The sequence below is a fragment of the Otolemur garnettii genome, unplaced genomic scaffold (genome assembly GCF_000181295.1).
Source record: "Otolemur garnettii isolate 467f Iridium unplaced genomic scaffold, OtoGar3 scaffold00281, whole genome shotgun sequence".
NCBI lineage: Eukaryota > Metazoa > Chordata > Mammalia > Primates > Galagidae > Otolemur > Otolemur garnettii.
This window is the reverse complement of record NW_003852676.1, coordinates 650,740-673,776: the sequence shown is the minus strand read 5'-3', so window position 1 is coordinate 673,776 and position 23,037 is coordinate 650,740. Positions and strand designations below refer to the sequence as shown.

The following is a 23,037-nucleotide window of genomic DNA, read 5'->3' as shown; positions in this document are numbered from 1 at the left end:
GTTGTTTGGCGGGTCCGGGCTGGGGATTCGAACCCGCCACCTTAGGTGTACGTGGCTGGCGCCTTAGCCGGTTGAGCTATAGGCGCCAAGCCAGGAAACTCTTCTAAGGAAAGTTACCCAGTGACAAATCTGGGGCCCTCCTACCTGGAGGTGCAGAGGCTCACCCTAACCCCCTCCATGATGTGCACATAGGCCCAGGCCACCAGAAGTGAGGTGGCCTGAGGCTGAACTGCTGCAGGAGGCAGGAAGTACCACATTCTGCTATTTCTGGTAGGTTCAGAACAAGGGTTTTTCAGGCTATTAGGACCTGAGCTTTAGCAGCAGCCTGTTATCTTATTTAAACAGCCCTTGCTGTTTGCAGTGGCAGGTCTGGCCAGTGCTGTTACTATGAGCCCTGCAATTGTCACTGGGCATAGTCATGGCAGGAGGGAGTGCAGGCAAGCAGGCTTTGACTTATACTCAGCAGAGCATACCCTCGCCCCAGCCCCACCCCAGAGAAGCCCCATCTGTCACTGGCCAGAGGCCTACATGGCTAAGTACTGTATAAAAAGGACTGGGAACGACCTGGTCCTGTCATCCCTGGGGAGAGGTCAAGGACCCCATGAAAACCAGGGGAGACCCAGGAGTGTCTAAGGGCTCGAGGTACAGCCACCCAAGTTGCTAATCTTTTTGCGTGACTTGATAATCTCTACTTCAGCTGCATGAGTCTGTGCAATTCGGGGTCTCTGTCTGCAGGTGTGTCCCCACACAGCCTTCTCTCCAAGAAGCACGTGAACCCATGTGGGAGCACAGCAGGGCAGTCGGGCCTGAGACTCAGGACACAGAACCCCAGGGCAGTAGCCACAGGCTTCCTCCACCAAAATGCAGGCTCAGAGAGTTCCTCATCCTTAAGCCAGAGAGCACTTACTTGTCAATGCCTTTCCAGTCTGTTCTGCCAGACTGACTACTGAACTTGCAGTGAGCAAGGTCAGATCAACTGTCACTGGGAGGCCAGGCTAGGGCCTACTGGAGGGCAGGGAGGCCAGCCCCACCCCCAGGCCTCTGGTAGGTGCTTGTCACCTGCCCCAGCCACACCTTAGGCTCTTTGCAAAGGGTCCTGCCTCCTCAGTCCCCTCATACCACCTGTGGGCCAGACCCATGGGTGGATGCCCCAGTCAAGGGGAACACTCAGGGGGAGAAGGCGAAGCCCCAGCCCCGTTCCAGCTGCCGCCCCACAGCATGCGCTTTCTGGCCCTGCCTGCCATTTGCCCCTTGTCAGGCAGAGCTGGACAGAGTGCTCCCCAGACAGACAAAGCTGCACCTCTGGGCAGATGAGTGACAAGGGAGAACTGCATCAGATGGGCTAAAAGCTGTGTTAATGAGTTAAACGCCAGGTGGACATTGATACTGGGGGTACTTATGATGCAGGGTTTGCGAGCAGAGCAGCCATGTGAGTATGGCAAGGATGTGGTGGGGTAGGGAAGACAGGAGATGGGTCAAGAGAGGGTAGGGACCCTACCACAGAAGCCACTGGAGGGTTTACACTGGGGTACAGTCACAGAGCAGAAGCAGGGAGATAGGTCCTGATGAGAAAGGGCTGTGTGGCAGCAGGAAGGAAATTTTTCCAGAGGTGCTGTTATAGAATAGAACCCTGGCAGAGTCCCTGGGCCCTGTATATGCTTTGTCCCAAGACCAGCACCCCAGGCATGCTGCCCCCGCCATCGGCCTGATGGGCTGTGCCTTCTCCTGAGGCAGAAGTCGGCTCTGCCTACCCCCAATGGCATGGCGTGGCACTGGCCACCCGTGTGTTTACATCCTCCGCCAGCTGGACAGATAGTGGCGCATCTGTCCCTCCTCTGGGGGCTCAGTACTCTGAAGTCAGGAGCGTGCCTGGCTCCTATCTGTCCCTGCAGGGAGGTGAGTGCCCTGCACGCAGCAGGATCTCAGAAAGTGTCTCCGAATGACTACCTGGGGTCCACAGGAAAGGTGCTAGGTGGCAGCCAGGGAGGCTCAGCACAAGTCCACTCTGTCCTCTTAGGAAAAGCAGTGCCTTCGTGAGGCCTTGGCCAGCACCCAGTGGGTAGGAAGCACTGGGCCTAGACTCATTACTGCCTGTTGACCACATTTCAGTTGTGACTCAGTTCAATCACCCAAAATAACTGCTCGGAGCCTATGGCTCAAGTGGCTAAGGCGCCAGCCTGCCTTGCTTTTCCTTGACCTAAGGTGGTGGGTTCGAATCCAGCCCAGCCCGCCAAAACAACAATGACAGCTGCAACCAAAAAATAGCCGGGCGTTGTGGCAGGTGCCTGTAGTCCCAGATACTTGGGAGGCTGAAGCAGGAGACTTGCTTGAGCCCAGGAGTTGGAGGTTGCTGTGAGCTGTGATGCCACAGCACTCTACCCAGGGTGCCAGCTTGAGGCTCTATCTCAAAAAAATAAAAGGAAAAGCAAGTTAGCCCGTGGGGGACGAGGCTAGGCTGGCTGCTCCCCTCCCTGCCCCCGCATTTTATGGCTGTGTCCTGCCTTGTTATGGCATCCACTGCTGTCATTCTCTGGCTTTCAGGAGTCCTGAAGCTGGAGTGACCCAGGGATAAAGGGGTCAGGTGGAAAAGGGCTGGGTGCTAATCTAAGTGGGAGGCTCAGGACCAAGGAGACATAAGAGTAGGAGTGCCCAGGGCCAGGAGACACAGGATGAGGCAGGATGTGAGCCATGAGCCCTGAGGGGCAGGGTTTGGGGTAGCAAGGAGCCCTGAGGTGTTAGCCTCAGCCTCCCAAGCACTGCAGAGCCACAGGGCAGCAGGGCTAAGTGGGCACAGGGGCCAGGCTTGGAGAGTGGCTGACATTGCCCCAGCCAGCAGCTGGGAGAATGGCGACAGCCCTGGAGAGGATGATCAGAGCACAGACAGGCAGCAGCCCACACCTCCCGGGTACCCCAGTTGCTCCTGCTGCCAGAACTGCCCCCCTGTGCTGTCCCTGCAGACCTGCTCCAGGGGCATTCGGGCTCACTGACTCATTAGCCTCATTAATCCAATTTTCCAGTCTATCGTGGCAGCATTTGGGTTTGCAGGAGGAAGAAGAGGGGGAGTGTTAACTAGATTGGACTGGAAGTGACCCTGGGCATCCGCTGTGTCCCCAGATACCTCCCATTTCCTGGGAGGTGGCTCGGGCCATCTGGGGCTCTCCTCAGGCAGGGGCAGTGCACCAGGTGAGCCCCAGTTTCCACATCTGTAAAATGGGAAGGTTGCAAGAAGCCCCACCGTGGCTTCCTGTCCCTGGTAAGTCCAGAAACACTTCACAGCCACTTCTCTGAAATGAGCAGAGATGGAGGGCACCACAGGAGCCCACACACAAGAGGAAGCTGAAGCCCAGAGCCATCAGGGATGACTCTGGAGGTTAACACAACCATGGGTGACTAGGACAAGATATGCTGTAGGCCAGGGGTCCTCAAACTTTTTAAATAGGGGGCCAGTTCACTGTCCCTCAGGAGGGCCGGACTGCAGGCCTCAGGACTAGTCCGCTGCTAAGCAGGACAGGCAGTGGCGGCAAAAACACCTAGTGGGCCAGATAAATGTCTTGGGTGGACCACATGTGGCCCATGGGCTGCAGTTTGAAGACGCCTGCTCTAGGCTGTCCTTTTGGTGCTCCATCAGTAACATCTCTCTTCCCTTCTTCCCTGCCCACTGTCCTGTCCTCAGGGCAGAGTGAACCACAGCCTTAAAGGGACTTAGGGAAAGCAGGGTACCCCAACTCCTAGAAGCCTTCACCTACCACCACAAGTAGATGGGTGGTGGACAGCATTCATCAAAGGTCCCCTGCCCAGGGTGAGGACCAGCAGCTTCCTGCTGCCATTGTATGAGGCCTAAGGGAGGGTTGTGGTAATGGCTGTGAGTCTGGAGAAAGTCTAGGTCGGGGTCCTCAAACTTTTTAAACAGGGGGCCAGTTCACTGTCCCTCAGACTGTTGGAGGGCTGGACTACAGGCCCCGGGACGAGTCGGCTGCTAAGCAGGACAGGCGGTGGCAGCAAAAACATCCAGCGGTCCAGATAAATGTCTTGGGCAGGCTGCATGTGGCCCGTGGGCCGTACTTTGAGGATGCCTGGTCTAGGTGCTAAGCTCAGCAGAGGGAGGAAACAGCTGACCCTGGGCAGTAGCTGCTGTCACTAACTCCCGGCAGCTCAGTGTTGGGAGGGACCTGAAAACAAGCAGGCAGTTCAGAGGCTTCCTTGCCAACCATCTTCCTGTGGGCAGCTAGACTACAGCCATATTTGTCCTTTCCACGCGGGGTCAGCTGTGATTTCATCCAGGCACCAGGCCATGCCTGCAGGAAGCCACTTGCAGTGAGGGGACAGGATAACAGAATTTCAGATCGTCAGTAGCTGGAGAGACCTGAGTGCCATCTGTGAATGTGAGCAGGGGCAATCCCCCCTGCTCCCATGCCAGGCCTCTGCTGGGATAGAGCGGCCTCACTGTCTTCAGCTTCTTGTCCTGCCCCTCTGCCTCCCCTCTCCACCACACCAACGCGTGGTAAGTTCCTTGAGGACAGGAGGGTGGACTGTGTACAGCCAGAGAGGCTGCCCTCTGACAGTCAACTCTCCACTGGGCAGGGCTGGGGCTACAAACCTCAGGCAAAGGAGGGAGGTGCACTGGGTTCAGCCCCATCTGGCAACAAAGGAAGGCCCAGAAGTCGTGAGCACTTGGGGCAGGGCCTCTTCCACATGGGTAGAGGAGGGCTGAGACAGTAGAGTGTTGGGAGAGGCCTCTCCAGGAGTTGATGAGCAAAGATTGCCAGTGTAGCGAGGCTCAGGCTAGTGCCAGCCACAAAGACATCAGACACTAGTCCTTTGGCTCACTGCAGTAGAACAAAGTGACTATCAGGTATGCGCGGTTTATTTTACTGAGGTAGGAGCTGTGGCCTGAGGAGGAAGTGACATACCCAGGGTCTCACTGCATTTTGGTAGTGGGATAGGGTCCACAGCCTGGGTCAGCCAGTGCCTCACAGGCCCCTTTCCCTGGGAGCTGGCAGGGCTGTGGGAGAGCAGCCAGGCCCCTTGGGGCAGATGGGCCCATAGAAGCCCCTTTGGACTTAATCTCATTTGTGATTGCACACTCCTGGACCAGAAGCCTCCAGCCATAGAGCATGGCGTTGGAATCCTGGGACTTGGCTCGGCGCCTGTGGCTCAAGTGGCTAAGGCGTCAGCCACATACACCTAAGGTGGCGGGTTCAAATCCAGCCCAGGCCCGCCAAACAACAATGACAGCTGCAACCAAAAAATAGCCGGGCATTGTGGCGGACGCCTGGGGTCCCAGCTACTTGGGAGGCTGAGGCAGGAGACTTGCTTGAGCCCAGAAGTTGGAGGTTGCTGTGAGCTGTGATGTCACAGCACTCTACCTAGGGTGACAACTTGAGGCTCTGTCTCAAAAAAAAGGAATCCTGGGACTCAGCCCAGAGTCTAGTGCCAAGGTTCCCATCCTCAGTCCCCTGCACCTTGCAGCCTCAGTCTTACCCACTGCACCCTTTTCCAGTCAGCACTGCCTCCATGTCCCAGTCCTGCCCCCATGATGGCCAGGTGCCCAGCTGCTACGCCACCCTGAGCTCCCTGCTGGCACTCCTGCCCTGCATCCCTTTGGCCAGAGGGTAGGTGCATGCAGGATCTCACACCTTCAGCTCCCTTGCGATGAGCTTGGAGACCAAAAGAGAAATAAGCTCAGGAATTCCTGACAAGGACCTAGAGGAATGGCCAGGGAAGCATAGGGCTGTGGACCTCTGGGCCCAGCCTGACCTATTCCCTAAGAAGACCCAGGACAGAGCATCTGAGAGCAGCCTCCTCCTGTTCCCATGGCCTGCCATCAGGCCTGTCTGCATATCCCCCAGTCCCCAGACCTTGCTGCTCTGTGGTGAGGAGAAACATAACTCTACTCTCTCACCCCAAGGACCTGCCCCCTATTTCTTCGGAGACAAAGAATAAGCTATTTCCCATGGGACATAGTCCCTGGAGGGCTTTTCCTCTGATGTCCTCACACTGTTCCAGCTGCAGACACATCTGGTGCAGGTGCTAGGTACAAGGGTGTGGATGCTGCAGGCCCACCCACTCCCCACTAGAGAAGTCTTGGGGGTGCCTGTACCTCAGATCCCCTTGGCAGTACACAAGATGGTCCAGGGAGGCTGCCTGGCCACATAAGGCTCTAGGCCTCAACTGCCTCTACCACAGGGAAGGGCATTCAGCACCACACTAAGAGGATGCACCAGGCATGTTGGTCACCCCCGTCAGCACCGCCCCATGCCCCTCCTGCCACACCATATCCAATAGATAGGCAGCCCCCACCTTGGTGTCCCTAAGCCTTCTACCACAAAGGCCCAGAGGGACCAAGGCCTTGGCTGTCACTTCAGGAAGGTGTCAGCATGAAGCCCATCCTTGTATGAAACTTCCACCTTGGCTAGTCCAGGGCCCTGCCCTCGGCACCCTTGGAGCCTGGCACACTATTGCCCAGGCCAGGCCTGGTGGCCCAGCTGTGGCCTGGGCAGCCACAGGGTGGCTCGTGTGGAGTGAATGGAGCTCATTCATGTCCACAGCCCAGGCCCGCAGCTCAGCTTCCAGCGTGAAGAGCCAATTCACAGTTCTCACAAACAAACACTCTGGGTATTTCTACAACAGGCAGACTTGAGCTTTCATTTCTAGATTGCTGCAGAACTGAGAACTTGTCCTGTGCTGAGGAACGCAGCTGCCCCATTTCCACCCCTCCCAGTAGGCCCAGGCTGCATACCCACACCTCTGGTCCTTTGCTGGCCCTTAACCTTGCCACTTTCCTCTTCCATTCTGTCCCCAAAGACCCAGCAGGGCACCCTGCACCTGTGCCAACATCAGCCCTTGTCCCTCTGCATTCCTGCAGCACATCACTTACCAGAGTCCTAGCCAGTTGGTGCTGTCTGCAGCAATGCCAGCTGCTCAGTCACCTCAGTGTGGGGATGGAGCTGTCCATCTATGTCCCACTTCAGCCCTCAGTCACCTGATGAGGGAAGTACTATTACATATCTGTTTTATAGATGGAGAAATGGAGGCTCAGCACAGTTAGGAGCTGGTAGCTGGCAGACCATGGTTTTGGGCCCTCGTTGCCACTGCACAAACACTAGCTCTGGTGTTTTCATCCTGCCTGGTACATCGGGATCCCCCTGTGCTGGCCACCTTGTTGAGAGCAGGGATGTCTGCTCACCTCTGCCCTTCTGGCAGAGGGGACCTGGAAAGCCTCTACCCAGGAAAGGCAAGGACCATGGGGGCTCTGCCACACTACAGCAGAGCATCCATTCCTATAGTGAAAGGAAGGTTGCAGTCATCACCCTCCCAGTGCTGGACCCTGTCATGGCGGCAGTGTGGTTGGCTGAGGGCCTGGACCAGGCCAGGCACACCTGGACAGGTACCACATGTGGCCTTCAGGGTCTCACAGTAAAGGGTGGGAACAGAGCAAGTGCCAGCTTCTATCACATGCTCCCCACATACTGGGTGCTGTGTGCATCCTGTGCACTGGGTTAGGAGCCCCCAGACACAGATGATGAGCTCCAGGCACTGAGAAGCAAGCGCCTTGCCCACAGCAACAGGTGAGGGGCCTCCTGGAGTCAGGGCTGGGCTATGTGAGGCCTTTGGTGCAGATGAGTTGCAGCAACAGGAAGTAACTTGGACATGAGGCCTGAAGGTACAGGGTGATGGGGTATCACAAAGGCCTGGCTTGCCAGGGGGTCCAGAGACTCAGGAGACAGGGAGACTGCAGGCAGGGAGGGCACGCCTGAGGACATTAGGAATGGGGAGAAGGCTTTACAGAAGGCCCTCCGACCTGGGCCCAGGGAGGTCACCACATACAGGATCTGGGTCTTAGTTGGACAACTGTGGTGGCCTGTGAGAAGGGAAAAGGAAGGATACTGCCCTCTGAGCACCTCTTCAGAGAGCTGGCTTTGGTACCTAGCACTGTCGGTACCTGTCAAGGTGAGGTGCACTGGGCAGAGGATGAGGGGTAGGGCTCTCGAGGAACTTGCTTCTCTGGCCTCTGGTCCCCACCCAGCTGCCTGCCCCACACAGGAAGGCCGTATGTGCCTTATGGTGGTGGACTTGAGTTGTGATGAAGGTACAGTGATGTCTCCAGTCCCCGACACATAGGTCCCTACCCCCAATCTGCCCAGCAGCCTGTTAAAATGCAAACCAAATATGCTGCCCCTGGGAGAGGGAACTGGCCCTGGCCTGGATGGGTGGCTCTCAGCCCAACAGGAGGCTGCTGCTAGAATCTGTGCCTGCCAGGGGGCCCAGAAGCCACATCTCTAAAGTATGGGATCAGACTTAGGTGCCACGTGAAGTCCCACCTGGGCCCAGCACAGGGCCCGAGCTATTCATCAGAAAGAGCGGTAAACAGAGGAGTGTGGCCAGGACTCAGGGCTGCTCTGTACCCCACAAACAGCTCATGGAGCCTCCTTCAAGGAGCCCAGCCTCATAGGGAGCAAGGGAGAGGCCAAGGCAGAAGATGCTCACTGGTATGTTACAAGGTCTGGTGGCACATGGGGTGGCAGCCATTGAATCTCTGAGCTGAGGGGTCATAGGAACCTCCAGGAGCTTGGCTGACCCCCAATCTGCAGAGTCAGGCCTTTCCCCTTTCCCCAGCCTTCCTGCAGCAGCCGCCTCTATGCTAGGGGTAGAGGGAAGGAGGTCTTCTGAGGAGACCTTGCTGCCAGAGATCTCCCACTGCCAAGGCAAGAACAGTGGTGGGGGATGCAGGTGAGGGGGAGCATCTATCAGAGTGTGGCCCAGCAGCTCTGGGTTCTCAGGTCAGCACCGTCATACCTCACAGCAGCCCTGACATGTATAGATGAGGACACAGAAGCCCAGAGAGGCGTGACAAGCATAGCAGTGAGAGTGAATCCGAGACCCCTTCATGTCACCAGGTCAGCCCTGGCCTCTGACTAACAGGGCAGGCTCCCTTGGGCTCCACTGGCCCTAGTCAGTGACCTCAGAGTGTTGTTCCAGGAGCCAGTCCCGGTCTGGTCACCATAGGCACCAGCAGCCAAGTTCAGAGTGGATATCCAGACTTGCAGGCCAGCAAGCAGAAAGCCCCTGAGGGTTGGGCCACCAGGGCCCCCACTGTGGTAAGGAAGCCAAGGCCCAGGGTAAAGTCTGTTCTGAGGTGCTGAGCATATTTGGACCTGTCTGAGCAGGAGCTTTCTTTTTGCAAATGCTCAAGAAATAACTTCCACCCTGGGGACTGTATCCAGCTGCCCGGCAGCTGCCACTCCTATTATAAATCGCTGGTTCCCCACACCAACCACAGACACTCCCATAGTTGCAAAGGCTTCTGGGGAGGCACCTGTTTTGTGCTGTTCATATAAATGAATGTGCAGACAAATCCCAGCCTCCTAGAAGGTACTGACTCACTGGTGACAGGCCCTGGAGAGAACTGGGTGGCATCACGCCACAGAAGCTAATGACAGATGTGTTTCACCATGACTGCTGCTATACTGGCAGCTGGAGAGGTACAGGCAAGGGGGATTTCCTGCCAGGACATTGTAGTGGGTGGTTCCCAAGTGTGCCCTGGTGAGTTGGCCCATCTCAAGGCCCCGGCCTGTGTGTGGAGTAGGTCATGGTTTGCAGAGGTGGCTCCTCTGGCTCCAGGGCCTAAGGAGAAGTGTTCCTGTCAGGCTGGTGAGAGTCACTACAGGACAGTGGGCAGGACCAGATGATGCCAGAGCTGTTCCCAGCTTTGCCCCAGAAGCCCAAGGCTCCAGTCAGACCACTCCATCACACTGCCTTCAGGTGGGATGGTAAAACCTCCCCCAGGCCAGGAGGGGCTGTGATGGAGGATAGAGCCACAGCTGGCATGTGCTGCAGCCTGTGCATACCCACCAAGGGCAGGTGGTGCTAGGGAGTCCCCCAAGGCCAGATTAACACAGAGGGCACAGCCAGATGTGTGCAGCAAGAGGCTGGGCAGAGTTTCCAGGAAGATGGGTCCTCGAGCAGGCCCTGGAGAATAAACAGGACATAGGCAGGTCCAGGAGGCTGGGCCTCTAACGACCCCCTCAGTCTGTAAAGATCCCAGCCCAGGGAAAGCGCCCACATACACCTCCTGGTGGTGCAGAGCCCATATGCAGTGAGGGCTCAACCAGCATCAAGGTGCCAGGGCAGCTCAACCAGCATCAAGGCGCCTAACTGGTGTGGGTCCCATGCTCTGAAGTGCCATGTGTCTTTAGGTCCACAAGCCAGACCTGGTCGGTGCCTCCTGCAGGCTCTCCTCACTCCTTCCAGGCAGGGCCCAGCTCAGAGATGGGACTGGGGAACTGAGCATCCACACAAGTGGAGACATTGGTATTATTCTTCAAGGCCCATCATCTCCCAGGCACCTACACTAAATGATAGCTAAAGTTGTCTCCCAAGGTTCGTCCCAAGGAATAGAGAAGAAACCAGGCAACCTGAGCCTCAAAATGCCAGCACAGCAAGAGGAGCCCTGGATGTGAACATGAGCCTGAGATGTGGGAGGGGCTGGAGCTCAGGAGACACTTGTCCTGAGGAGACTGCCACAGCAGCTGGGTCCTGTTGAGAGTGCTGCCTGGTGACATGCCCCACCCACTTCCTCTGCCCGCCAGCTGCCTTATGAGATAAGCCCCTGACTTTGGAGATCTCTAAGTCAGGAATCCGAGGCTCAGAGGTTGTCCAGGGCCCCCAAAGTCCAAAGGTATCAGCAGGGAAGTGGTTCAGAGGAGGGACGGACTCATGGTGCATTAGACCAGCTTGATGGACACCACGATTCCCGCGGCTGGAGTCAAGAGTCCTGGGAGGTGGTGAAGAGGAGTGGCTGAAATGGCCTTGGGGATGGGGGGTGGGGGCCGTGTGGTCTGTCAGCCCCTCTCACTGCCATGCAGAGCTTACTCCACATGGAGCCAGCAACTGTGCTTTCTCACACACATGTGCCCTGCAGAGCCCCAGCCCACAGAGCCTTCTCTGTGACCAATGACCAGTACAGGTGTACTGCTTCAGCTTCTTCAAGGCAGCCCTCCTGCCCCTTCTCTTCCCCAGACCCCCCTGCCTGCCCAGGAGCTGCTGGGCTGATCTGGCTATCACTTAGCAGGGCTCAGGGAGGCAGCCCAGGCAGCTTGCTCACTCACCCTTGAACCTCAATCCATCCCCACCCAGCCCTGGGGGGAGCTCTCTGCCTCACCCCCAGAAGAATCCTATCATCCCTGCCTGGCCTCTGTCCCTGCAGCCCCAGGGCTCCTGTCCCTTGAACTCCATCACCTGGCATGCAAGTTGGTGACCCATCGGTAGCCTGTGGACTGAGGGAGTGTCAGCAAGTGTTTGCTTAGTGAATTAATGAATATGAGCTAATATGGCCATATCTGTTATTTATCTGTTGCAAAATCTGGGGTCAGAAGCATAGCCCCCAATTGTGATACTACTACAAGAAAGGATAGCTCCATTACCACAGCTTTACATGGTGGGTTTCAGGAATACATTAGAGCTAGTTTGTCCCTTCAGGGGATGTGACGTTCCTCGACCACCACTTATTGCACATTTGGGAACACACGACCAGGTTCTGCTGTGGAAGCACTGGCTCCTCCAGACACTGCTGGGGTGGGGCCATGCACCTGTTTATCTCTGCACAAAGATGAATGCCCCCCCAAGACCTGAGACTACCCAACTTTCCTGTGTTTCTAAACTCATTGTAAAGAAGGAACAAGATTGGTTTTGAAATACATGGTCTCCCAGGAGCACAGCGTCTCAGTACTGGCAGATTCTGAGCGTCTTCCCAGGCACCCACCCCAGGCTCTGGGGTTTGGAGCACATTTCCTGCCTTGCCAAGCCTTAGTTTCTTCATCTGTAAAATAGGAAAAGGAAGTTGTGAGGATGGAATGGGTTGGCACCACATGTCCAGCTGCTGTCACAGTCACTGTAGTCACTGTTGATGCTGCTGCCTTACACCTAAATGAACCATTAGCAACCAACCTGAGTTACCACTGTCATTACCATGGTCACTGGTGATGAAATCTGGTCAGAGAAGTCCTAAAATCCGAAACCTGAGATCTGAATTAAACTGGTTCCAGACTTTATCCAGACACTGGCTCAATCAGTTTATCTTAAAAGAAGGTGAGCTTTCACCAGCAATTCCCAGTGGTGGTTCCAGATATTTACTTCCTTTAGAAGTTAAGATTGTCAATTTTGTGGGGGAAAGGCAGATTTGAGATAAAGGCATCATGCTCCTTAAAAACCCAGAGTTACCATAACACATTAAGATCCTCAGAAAGAGGAGAATTAAAGAATGCCCGGGTGCCACACTCCATTAGGGTCGCTGCTGCCCTCCTGTGCACATTCCGAGCACCCATTCAGCTTGGGCTACCTGACAGCAGAGCCAGCAGACAGGGGACTGGGGGAGGTCCGAAGCCCCACAGCAGCTGGTGGGAGGAGCCTGGCCCCAGGCTGGCGTTTCCTCCCCAGCTCTCACCACTGGCAGCTTTGTTTACAGAAGGGAAAGCTGCCTCCTCACAGGCTCTAGATTGACCTTCCCTAAGGACTAGACCAAAACCCAGGTGGCAGAAAGCTGCCCACACATGTGGAGGAGACGCATTCTGCCAGTGGCTCCCTTGTGGGTGTGGGGCTGGCTTAGGGTGGACACAGGGAGACTGTAGTGTCCTCAGGGTGAAGTTGGAGGTGCCCAGGCCCACAGGGAGGAAGCGGTGCTCAGCACAGCTGCAACCCCAAAGCCACATGTTGAGGTCACTGACCACAATCCCCAGAGGGACCGAGACAGGTTAGAGAGCCTCTTTCAAACACATGCCACATGCAAGGAGGGTGGTGTCAGCTATACCATGGGAAGTGAGAAGACAGACTGGACCAGATAGGAGTCCCCTGCGGGCAGGGGCCAGGGAGGGTGCTGTGAGGGGACCGGTCCCAGCCTGGAGACCCTGGCAGAAGGACTTGGGCCCAGCAGAGCCACAGGGCTGGGGTCTCTGCCCGCTGCCTGCCTCCCTGCCTAACGTGGCCACTTTCCTCCCCCAGAGTCGAATGGCAGAGAGCCTACGGCTTTTCGACTCCATCTGCAACAACAACTGGTTCATCAACACCTCTCTTATCCTCTTCCTGAACAAGAAGGACCTGCTGGCGGAGAAAATCCGGCGCATCCCGCTCACCATCTGCTTCCCCGAGTACAAGGGCCAGAACACGTACGAGGAGGCCGCCGTCTACATCCAGCGGCAGTTCGAGGACCTGAACCGCAACAAGGAGACCAAGGAGATCTACTCCCACTTCACCTGCGCCACGGACACCAGCAACATCCAGTTTGTCTTTGACGCGGTGACAGACGTCATCATACAGAACAATCTCAAGTACATTGGCCTTTGCTGAGGAACCCGGCCCACTCACCTGAGGTGAAACCCATGGGGTGTCACGCCCCGACTCATGCTAGAGAAGCCGAAACCCAGGGCAGGAAACGGGGGCCTGAGGATGCCCCCTGCCCCTTGGCCTCCACCTCCTTGGCCCCATGTTTCTGCAAACATTAACATATACAGATAGATTGCTAGGTAGGTAGACACACATGCACATGCACACTTGTCTGGAGATGACACAGTCCTCTGACGCGCCACGGTCTCTGGGAGATGTGAGAAGCTGTCACAAGGTCACTACGAGCCCATCCTGCCCCTCCACTTTGCCTTTCTGAAGTGGCCCTACTCTGCATGGGGGTCTGCACTGGACTGTCAGGGAGAGGCAGTGGGGCTGAGACCAGGTCAGCCTAGAGGAGAGTCCACTCACCACTCGAGCCCCAGCCGGGGAAGCTGCCGCTGACCAGAGGGAGGACCAGCGCGAGCTCTGTGCACTTCCCTGCTCGCTGTGCCCACCGCTGGCCTACACATGGCTGCTCTGCACCACACCTGTTCCCAGCCTAGGACCTTGGGAGCCAGGTGGCAGCACTAACCCGACCTCTAGCCACTCATGGCTCTTTTTAAACAGCTTCAAAATATGCAGCAAAAATCAACACAATAAAATGAGTGGCACGATTTATTTCAAACTAGGCCAGCTGGGATTCCAGCTTTTCTTCTACTAGTCTGATGTTTTATAAATCAACACCTGGTTTTTCTTCTCTGACATCCTTTTTTTTGGCCAAATCTCGTGGTGTTTCGCAGAAAAACAAAAAATACAGAAAATTTCCAACCGCAGTTGAGTATTCTTTTTTAAATGCAGATTTTCAAAACATATTTTTTTTTAGGTGGTCCTTTTTGTGTCTGGCTTGCTGAGTGTAAAAGGTGTTATCTGGATGATTCTGTCCCTCTGCTCCAAAGAAATTCTGGGGTAGGTGGCAGTCCTGCGCCAACCTCGTGGGACACGTGTTGTACATAAACCTCTCCAGCGTCCTCTTGTTACTGGTGCAGTTTTCTGCTTTGTTTTTATTTAAGAAAATAAATGTGATGTATTTAAAGAAGGTCCTTCACCTGAGAGCAAATGAACAATAGCTAAATGTCTTGATATTTCAAAGAGTAAATTATCTATGGCTTTGCTGAGTAAAGGAAGGGGAGCAAGAAACGGCACTCCCATCCCCACAGGCCCCGCAGCCGAGAAAGACTGGGAGCAGCTCCAACTCCTGTGAAGGCACAGCCAGTACTGTGGCCTGAGGGAGGCCCTGCTGGGACCGCACGGGCCTTCCTGCCCCAGGGCCCATGGGACCTTCACGGAGGCTGCATGTACACAGGAGCCTCTTGAGGGGAGGCACCGCCAGGGCCCTTGCCAAATCTCTCTCACCCTTTGCGTGATACCTGTGTGTCCAAGGTCAGTGTGCAGAATCACAGGACTTTAAGAGATGTACAGAGGGAAAAAGAGGAGCTGGTGATCGTATGAAAGTCAAAGATTGTCTACTTTAAGAAAATAAAATAACTTGAATGGCGCTGAGCCTCGTCCCTGTGTGCTGTGTGTGGCTGACATGTGGCTGACTTGGTGCCATCTGAGAGGGCAGCCAGGGACTTCTGCACTGAGATTCCTTTTCTCCCTCCTAGTGAAATCAGCATGTTACATCTTTTAAATGTAACATCAAGAATAAACCATCTCAGGCGAGGTGCAGTGGCTCACATCTGTGATCTTAGCACTCTAGGAGGCCAAGGTGGGTGGATAACTTGAGCTCTGGAGTTCCATACCATCCTGAACAAGAGCAAGAACCCATTTCTACTAAAAATAGAAAAATTAGCTGGGCGCCACTGTGGGTGCCTGTAAGTCCCAGCTATTCGGGAGGCTGAAGCAGAGGATCATTTGAACCCAAGAGTTTGAGGTTGCTGTGAGCTACTCTGACACCATGGCATTCTAACCTGGGTAATAAACAAAGACTGTCTCAAAAAAAAAAAAACCACCTCAACACAAGAAAGAAGGTTCAGTGCCCATAGTTCAGTGGTTACAGTGCCAGCCACATGCACCAAAACTGGGGAGTTCAAACCTGGCCCAGGCCTGCTAAACAACAATGACAACTAAAACTACAACAACAAAACTAGCTGGGCACTGTGGCAGGTACCTATAGTCCCAGCTACTTGGGAGGCTGAAGCAAGAGAATCGCTTAAGCCCAAGAGTTTGAGATTGCTGTGAGCTGTGATACCACTGTACGCTACTGAGGGCAACATAGTGAGATTCTGTCTCAAAAAAAAAAAAAAAAAAGACAGGAAAGAAACTGCAAAAGTGGAGAGATCTGTCAGGCACATGGAGCCAAGGGGCAGAGTTGGGGGCAGATGACTGTTCCTTTCTAACCCACTGTCCCCCAGCCACCATCCAGCATTGGCTTAGGCTGTGCCATCACCTGGACCTCTCCCCTCATACTCTGCAGACACCTCTGCCAAGGTCAGGGTCATTCTAGAGTGGAAGAGGTGCCCCAAGAGTCTGAAGGGTGGCTGTGTCCAGAAGGAGTTGACCACCCCCACTAGTGTAGAACAAACCCTGCTGGGTGCTGAGGAGGAGGGGACGCTCAGGGCCTTCTGCTCACTGACTAGCACGTGTGGTCAGAGGCATCCTGACGTAGTTAGGAAGCACAGATGGGAGGGTTACCAGTGACCCACCCATTTTACAGATGAGAAAGGGGCCCAAGTCAAGGTCAGAGAGATGAACCAGGCCAAAAAACTGTCATGTTCCCAGGAAGAACAGAGGCACAGGCCCAGTAACTTCCCAAAGACATTCTCACCCAGCTCTCTCCCTAGGTCACTCTGCACCCAGCTAGGGCAGGAGCCCATGGGGAGCACAGAGCCATCCCACAATATCCTCCTCAAGCAGGACCTCACGCAAAGCCCTGAGCGGGCGGTGGGCAGCACACGTACATGTGCACATGCGCAGATGCACACACTTAAGACACCCATGGACCTGACCCTCTAGTCCCCACTACTGCTGAGCCTGCTGGGAATTCCCTTCACACCTCCCACGTCATCAAACAGCAAGAACCTACAGGGGCTTTTGTTTCAGAAGCAATAATGTCTGACTTAAAATCATTGAAACTTAATTTTGTGCTGTGAAAAAGAGCAGTGATTTCACAAGGAAAAATATGCAGCTACAGGGGAAAAATCTTTTTGAGTATTTATTTTTTCAAATTAATATGAGGATACAATTTTTTAGAAGGCTTCTGCCTCTCCTCCTAATGTGTGTGAGGGTCAGAGGGGCTGTCCCTGGAAAAGGGCTTCCTCCTGGAGCCCAGAGCTTCATCAGCACGTGTGTCTCCACTGGCCAGCTCCCCCATGCTGATCCCTTTGTCCAACATGACCTTCCCCAGTGTCAGCCCAAAGCCACCTGGGTGGCCTCATTGGAAATCTCCTCCTGCCCCACAGCCCACAGGCTGGGTAGCTACTCCAGGCTGGGGCAGGAAGGGCCAGCACCTCTGCCCTACCCTCACATATGCTGTGGCACCCATCTGGGAAGGCACAACCTGCTGAGCTGCAGGTTTCAGCAGAGGCCTGCTGAGTGCAGAAGTCCACAGACAGCCTGGCCAGGGGGAAATGAGTGCCAGAACTCTCAGAGGGAGCTCAAGAGGAGGCTAGAGCAGGCAGAGAAGAGCTTGGGGTGGCTGGGCTGTGCCCTACCTCTGCAGTTGACTAACTCCAGCCTGGTGCCCTTTGTGCAGCCCCAGGCCCCTCTCCCAGGACACACGGCTAATGTGGCTCCTATGGGCTACTGCCACCCTATACACCCTGTGTGGTCTCTGCGGCGGTGCAGTGGGGCAATGACAGTGGTCACCACAATCCTAGTTTCCCTCAGTGGCTGCTCACTGCCAGCCACACCCTTGAGAAGCCAGAGTTAGTGATTCTATTTTACAGAAGAGGAAATTCTATTTTACAGAAGAGTCACTTCTGAGAGGGGGTGACTTCCTAGCAGCGCACAATGTGGGACAAGTGACCTAACCAGGCTGAGACCCAAGAGGCTTTGCTACTTTTGTCCATGCTCCCAGACACCCATGGCAGGCATGGCAGGCCCAGGCCCCTACTTCCAATGCTGGCCATCCAGGACAAATGGGACAAGTGCCAGGAAGGGCTGCACTGCGCCATGCAGAGGAGAGTGCCACATGAGGCTGAACGCCAGCTGAGGCAAGCCTGACAGGGCTTCGATGCTGAGGCGGGTCAAGGCCAAGTGCCAACTGGGTCAGCCCAACGCATGCTCTTGGGGAACAGGACCCTTCAGTAATTCCCTTTGTAATGGCCTGCCCAGGCTTCTTGGGATTATGAAAACTTGTGGGAAAGGTTGAGAACAGCTGCCTTTCCAGACAGGGAGCCCAACGACAGCTGCTGGGCCTGTGGACAGGCTTGCCTGTGCCAAGCAGGGAGAGGCTCTCTCCTACTGCAGGGGAAGGTAGATAAGCAGGGGAGAGGAAGGAAGGCATGAAGGGTGCGGCAGGCTGGTAACCAAGTGGGCAGTGTCCTATTGGTGAACATCATTTCCTCTAAGTCTGGGGAGGAGAGCAACTGCCCACCAAAGATGTGCCCGGGGTCCTGCACACCCTGCCCTGAGGGCAGGTAGGAAAGGAAAGGCCCACCCTTCTACAGTCCCATGCTGTCAGGACCAGCAAAAGCAGGGGGCTGCTCTGGGCCACCTAGAGGGTGGGACAAGGGTGCAACAGTGTCCAGATGCACCCCCAAATCCAGTTAGAGATGAACTCTCAATTATAACGTCAGCATTGTCTCCCCTAGAATGCCTTGCCACAAAATGAGACTTGTTTCCACATGGGATTAGAATCCTCCACAGTTTCTCTGCCAGCTGATAGAGAGCCAGGGCTGGCAGCCTCTGCATGGCCTCTGCCTACTCCTGGTTTCTCCTCCCCTGTGTGGCACCACCACCCGGCCCCTGCAGACCGCAGCCCCCTTGGTGCACTGCTCAGTCATGGAGCATCCCCTACTGGTCACTCTGGGAAATCACACAGCAAGTTAGACCCAGTCAGGATTCAGAGGACACAGAGAAAGACATTGGAAACACTTCTCCCATGTTATAGGGGAAAAAACTGAGGCATAGTGGCTGGAAGAGAGCAAGGGCCCAACACGTATTTATCAAATGAATGAATAAACAAGCAAGTGAATCGTGGCAAGAAACCAACTAACAAATGATTCCTTAAAATAGGATTATAGGGGCGCGCCTGTGGCTCACTCCATATACCGGGGGTGGCGGGTTCAAACCTGGCCCTAGCCAAAAAAAAAAAAAAAAAATGCAAAAGAAAATAAGTAAATAAATAAAATAGGACGGCTCGATGCCTGTGGCTCAAGCAGCTAAGGTGCCAGCCACATACACTGGAGCTGCTGGGTTCAAATCCAACCCAGGCCCACCAAACAACAATGATGGCTGCAACCAAAACAATAGCCAGGCATTGTGGCGGGCGCCTGTGGTCCCAGCTACTCGGGAGGCAGAGGCAGGAGAATCGCTTGAACCCAAGAATTGGAGGTTGCTATGAGCTGTGATGCCACAGCACTCTATCCAGGGTGACAGCTTGAAGCTCTGTCTCAAAAATAAATAAATAAATAAAATAGGACATATAATCTCCTTATCAACCACTACTTATTGAGTGCCAGCCCCATGCCAGGTGCTATATGCCAGGCACAAAGGATGAGTCCCCCAGAACCCAGATATCCACAGAGCTTTTGGAATTGAGGCAATGTCTGATTGGCAAAGATAGAAACAAACAAAAATCCCTTTTAGGTAGCTTCATGAGCTAAATGTGAAAAGCAAAACTCTTACATTTTAGAAGAAAATATGGCAGAATATCTTCATGAGCTCAGGGTAAAGAAGGATTCTCTTACATGGCATCCCCAATAAAAAAGCACTGAGGAAAAGACTGATGAAAATGACTACACTATTCAAATGAAAAACTCCTGCCAATGAAAAGCCAAGCAAACAGCCTGGGAAAAAACATCTGTGATATAGGTAACCAACAAATGGTTGGAGTTCAGGATAAATGACACATTGCCTGAAATCACTAAGAAACAGGAAAGTGATTCTTTGGGAGGGGGCCCGGGCTCCCCAGAGGCACTGGGCAGGACAGTCCAAGGAGGCACCAGGCAGAAGGAAGTTGCTCCTTCTCACCAGTTACTAGAGACAGCAAAGCCCCACAACAGTGGAATGCTATAGCATCCCTGCTGGCAGGGATGCGGCCAGCTGGGGAAGGCTGGGCTGGGAAGCAATCGCAGAATCTGCCAAAGGTGAAGGTGAGGGTGCGTTCTCGCTGCCCATCCCAGCAATGCCTTCCCCAACAGAGACCCTAAAGCAGTGGTTCTCAACCTTCCTAATGCTGCGGCCCTTTAATACAGTTCCTCATGTTGTGGTGACCCCCAACCATGATATTATTTTCATTGCTACTTCATAACTGTAATTTTGCTACTATTATGAATCATAATGTAAATATCTGATATGCAGGATGGATTTTCATTGTTACAAAGGGGTCACAACCCACAAGTTGAGAACCGCTGCCCTAGAGAGACTTCCCCTGGACAGACCAGGAAGCCTTGATCAGGAATGATCACTGCAATTTCCTCCCACATCACAGGAGCAGAAACAACCAATATGCCTACCAGCCGGGGAAGGTGAATATATCTTACACTCAAACACCAGAACAGTATGCAGTGGTAGAAAGAAATTAAATAGAGCTTGTGACACGACATGGATAAATCTCAAAATTATAACATTACTTTTTTTTCAGGTTTTTTTAAGTAGCAGAGGGATACATACGGCAAGATCCATTTATATAGTTTTAAAACATGTGAAGCAAGATTTATATATAGTCTATACATAACTACATCTATGGTAAAATATAAAGACATGCATTTGGGGGATAAATCACCGAGTTATTTGGTGTTTCAAGGGAGGGCAGGAGGAAGGGTGCTAGGTGGGGGAGGTTCACAGGGTGCTGGGACTGGATCTGTAAAAATTTCAAGCAAATATGAAATATACATGTAGAATGTTAAGATTTGGCAAAGCTGGGTAAGCATACCCAATGTTTACTCACAGGCTCTGTACTTCTCTGAATGCTTTGAATGGGTCGCAATATGGATACACTGAGAGCCCTGTAACTTTGAGAGCACCCTTTGAGAGCCCTATAACTCTTTACAACCTAAGAACAAGGGCATGAGACTCCTGCTCACTGCCTGGGTTAGCTCAGGCCCAGCACTGGTCTCCCCGGATCACCCTGATACCCTAGGGGCTCTCAACCCCAGGCACATGTGAGAATCATCCACGGTGTGTCTCAGAAACATGTGTACAGAGACTGTTTCCCCCAGACCTGGGATAGGACTATGGACCACAGGCCTAAAGTGATCCCAACACCCAGCCTGGTCAGCTGAACGGAGACATACCTCAGAGGCCAGGCCACAATCATAGGCCTTTAGGGGCTCTGCTCCAGGTTTAATCCCATAGCCATTTCTGTCTGGGCCTTAAGCCTCACACCAGCGCTCACATTTGCCTTGAACATTTATGATCTATCCTTTGTGCACAATTCTGTGCTGTGCACTTGGAAAATTTGCTCACTTCATCCTCACTTTAGGCCTCTTGGAATGAGCCTCTTGTTTAAAAATATTCAAGGTGGATGTCAATGTGACACAAATCTCAGCCCTCTAGCTGTTCCTGGCAAATGGCTGCTACGCTGGATTCCACATCTAATTAGCAGGAGCGGTCAACTGAGGGACACCTCAGGCTGGGGGTGGAGTGGCCCTCGGTGACTGTACCTGGCGTTGTCCTTGGGCCTTTCTTATTCCTCAAAAATGATCTATGATACTTCACAAAGGAGAGCATTTAAGGGCCCTCCTCTTTCAATCATCAGGGAAATAGAAATTAAAATCTAAATAAGATAGTATTATACACTGACCAAAATAGCTAAAAGAAAAAGACAGAAAAGATCAACTGCTGGTGAGGACGTCAAGCCTGGAACCCCACCCCCACCCCCTGCTAGTGGAGTCTAAATCAGCACAACTATTTTAGAAAACCATTTGGTAGTACCTTCTAAAGGCTGAACATGAGCTTACCCAATGCCAGCCATTCTACTGCTGAGTACATCTCAAAATAATGCATGTGCGTACCCATAGAAAGACATTTATAAGAGTGTTTATGGCCACTCTATTCTTGGTAGCCATAAGCCAGAAACAATTCAAACATTCATTAGCAATGGAAACAATAAATAAACTGTGTACTCACATAAATACCATACTCCAGCACAAATCAACAGAATCGGCAATAAATGTGAATCTCAGAAACAAAATGGCAAAAGTAGCTAAAAGCAAAATATTACCAGCTATATGGCTATATATTTCCATTTATGTAAAAAAAAATTTTTTTTTGGAGACAGGGTCTCATTATGTCATCCTTGGTATAGTGCCATGGTATCAGAGTTCACAGCAACCTCAAACTCTTGGGCTTAAGCAATTCTCTTGCCTCAGCCTCCCAAGTAGATGGGACTACTGGCACCCACCACAATGCCTGGGTATTTTTGTTGCTGTTTGTAGCTGTTTCATTATTGTTTAGATGGGACTACTGGCACCCACCACAATGCCTGGCTATTTTTGTTGCTGTTTGTAGCTGTTTCATTATTGTTTAGCAGGCAAGGGCCAGGTTTGAACCTGCCAGCCCTGACACATATGGCTGGCGCCCTAACCACAGAGCATGGGCGCCAAGCCCATTTATGTAAATTTTTAAAAGAGGCATAACCTATGGTTTTATAATTTGAAGATATTGTTTACTATTGGGTGAGGAGCAATACCTGGTATGGAGCACATGGGAAGTTTCTGGAGGGCTGGTAATACTCTACTTCTTGGTCTTGGTAGTGGTTAGACAGCATGTTCACATAATGCAACTTAATCAAATGTTTGTTAAAGATTTGTTCTTTTTAAATATATTTTGTAACTTCATGAAAAGTAAACGGTGCTCTGGCCATGATCTGCACCCTGGCATATATATGTGGCATGGAGTAGAGACAGCTGGGCAACCATATCCTTGTGCAGGATGCAAGCCTACCTGAAGGCAGCTGGGCCAGCTGCTTGTATGCCTTATGAAGGTTCTTCCGGCAGATGGGGTGGGGATCATTCAGCAGGAAAGACAGGGAATAGATGATGTCATTCTCCAAAAAGCCATCTCTGGAGGAAAAGGCAGAAACAGGGAAATGAGAAGACTCAGTGCCTCTGCTAGCTAGGGCAGACCACATTCCTCTGGCTTCAAGGGAACAGAGAAAGGCCAGAAGTGCAGAACCCCTACGGATCCTGAGAGCCCAAGGAGCCGAATGGTGTGTGGCTTGTATGGTGGCAAGAATCATACAGCTCTGCCCCTTCCTAGCTGGGATTCAGACTTGGACCCTTTGTGCCCCTACATCCTTATTTTCATTCTTCTGACCCTCAGTCCTGTCATCTGGGAAGTGGGAATAATAAGCAGAAGTTTGAACCTACTTCATGTGAACCTCCAGGGGCAGGGGAGTAAGCTCAACAGGCCTGGCCCTTCTCAGGCTCTCTTATTACCTCCTCTGCCTCCACACCTATATACTCCTGTTATACTCACTGCTATCCTCATGTGTAAATTAAATATTAGGTAACCCAATTACATGAGAAGAAGTTTTATCTTAATTTTTCTTTT

The 23,037-nt window shown here is 53.1% G+C and overlaps 2 protein-coding genes across 2 annotated transcripts in view; one reads left to right on the top strand and one right to left on the bottom strand.

Moving 5' to 3' along the window:
• The window catches only part of GNAZ (G protein subunit alpha z), a 27,919-nt gene extending 14,276 nt beyond the window's left edge, over positions 1-13,643 (top strand). Inside the window, exon 2 of the mRNA XM_012813591.1 lies at positions 12,997-13,643. Coding sequence (XP_012669045.1) covers positions 12,997-13,341 — 345 coding nt within the window. The 3' untranslated portion in view covers positions 13,342-13,643. The remainder of the gene's footprint in view (positions 1-12,996) is intronic.
• The window catches only part of RSPH14 (radial spoke head 14 homolog), a 72,978-nt gene that overhangs the window by 46,462 nt on the left and 3,479 nt on the right, over positions 1-23,037 (bottom strand). Inside the window, exon 3 of the mRNA XM_003803141.1 lies at positions 22,429-22,547. Coding sequence (XP_003803189.1) covers positions 22,429-22,547 — 119 coding nt within the window. The remainder of the gene's footprint in view (positions 1-22,428; positions 22,548-23,037) is intronic.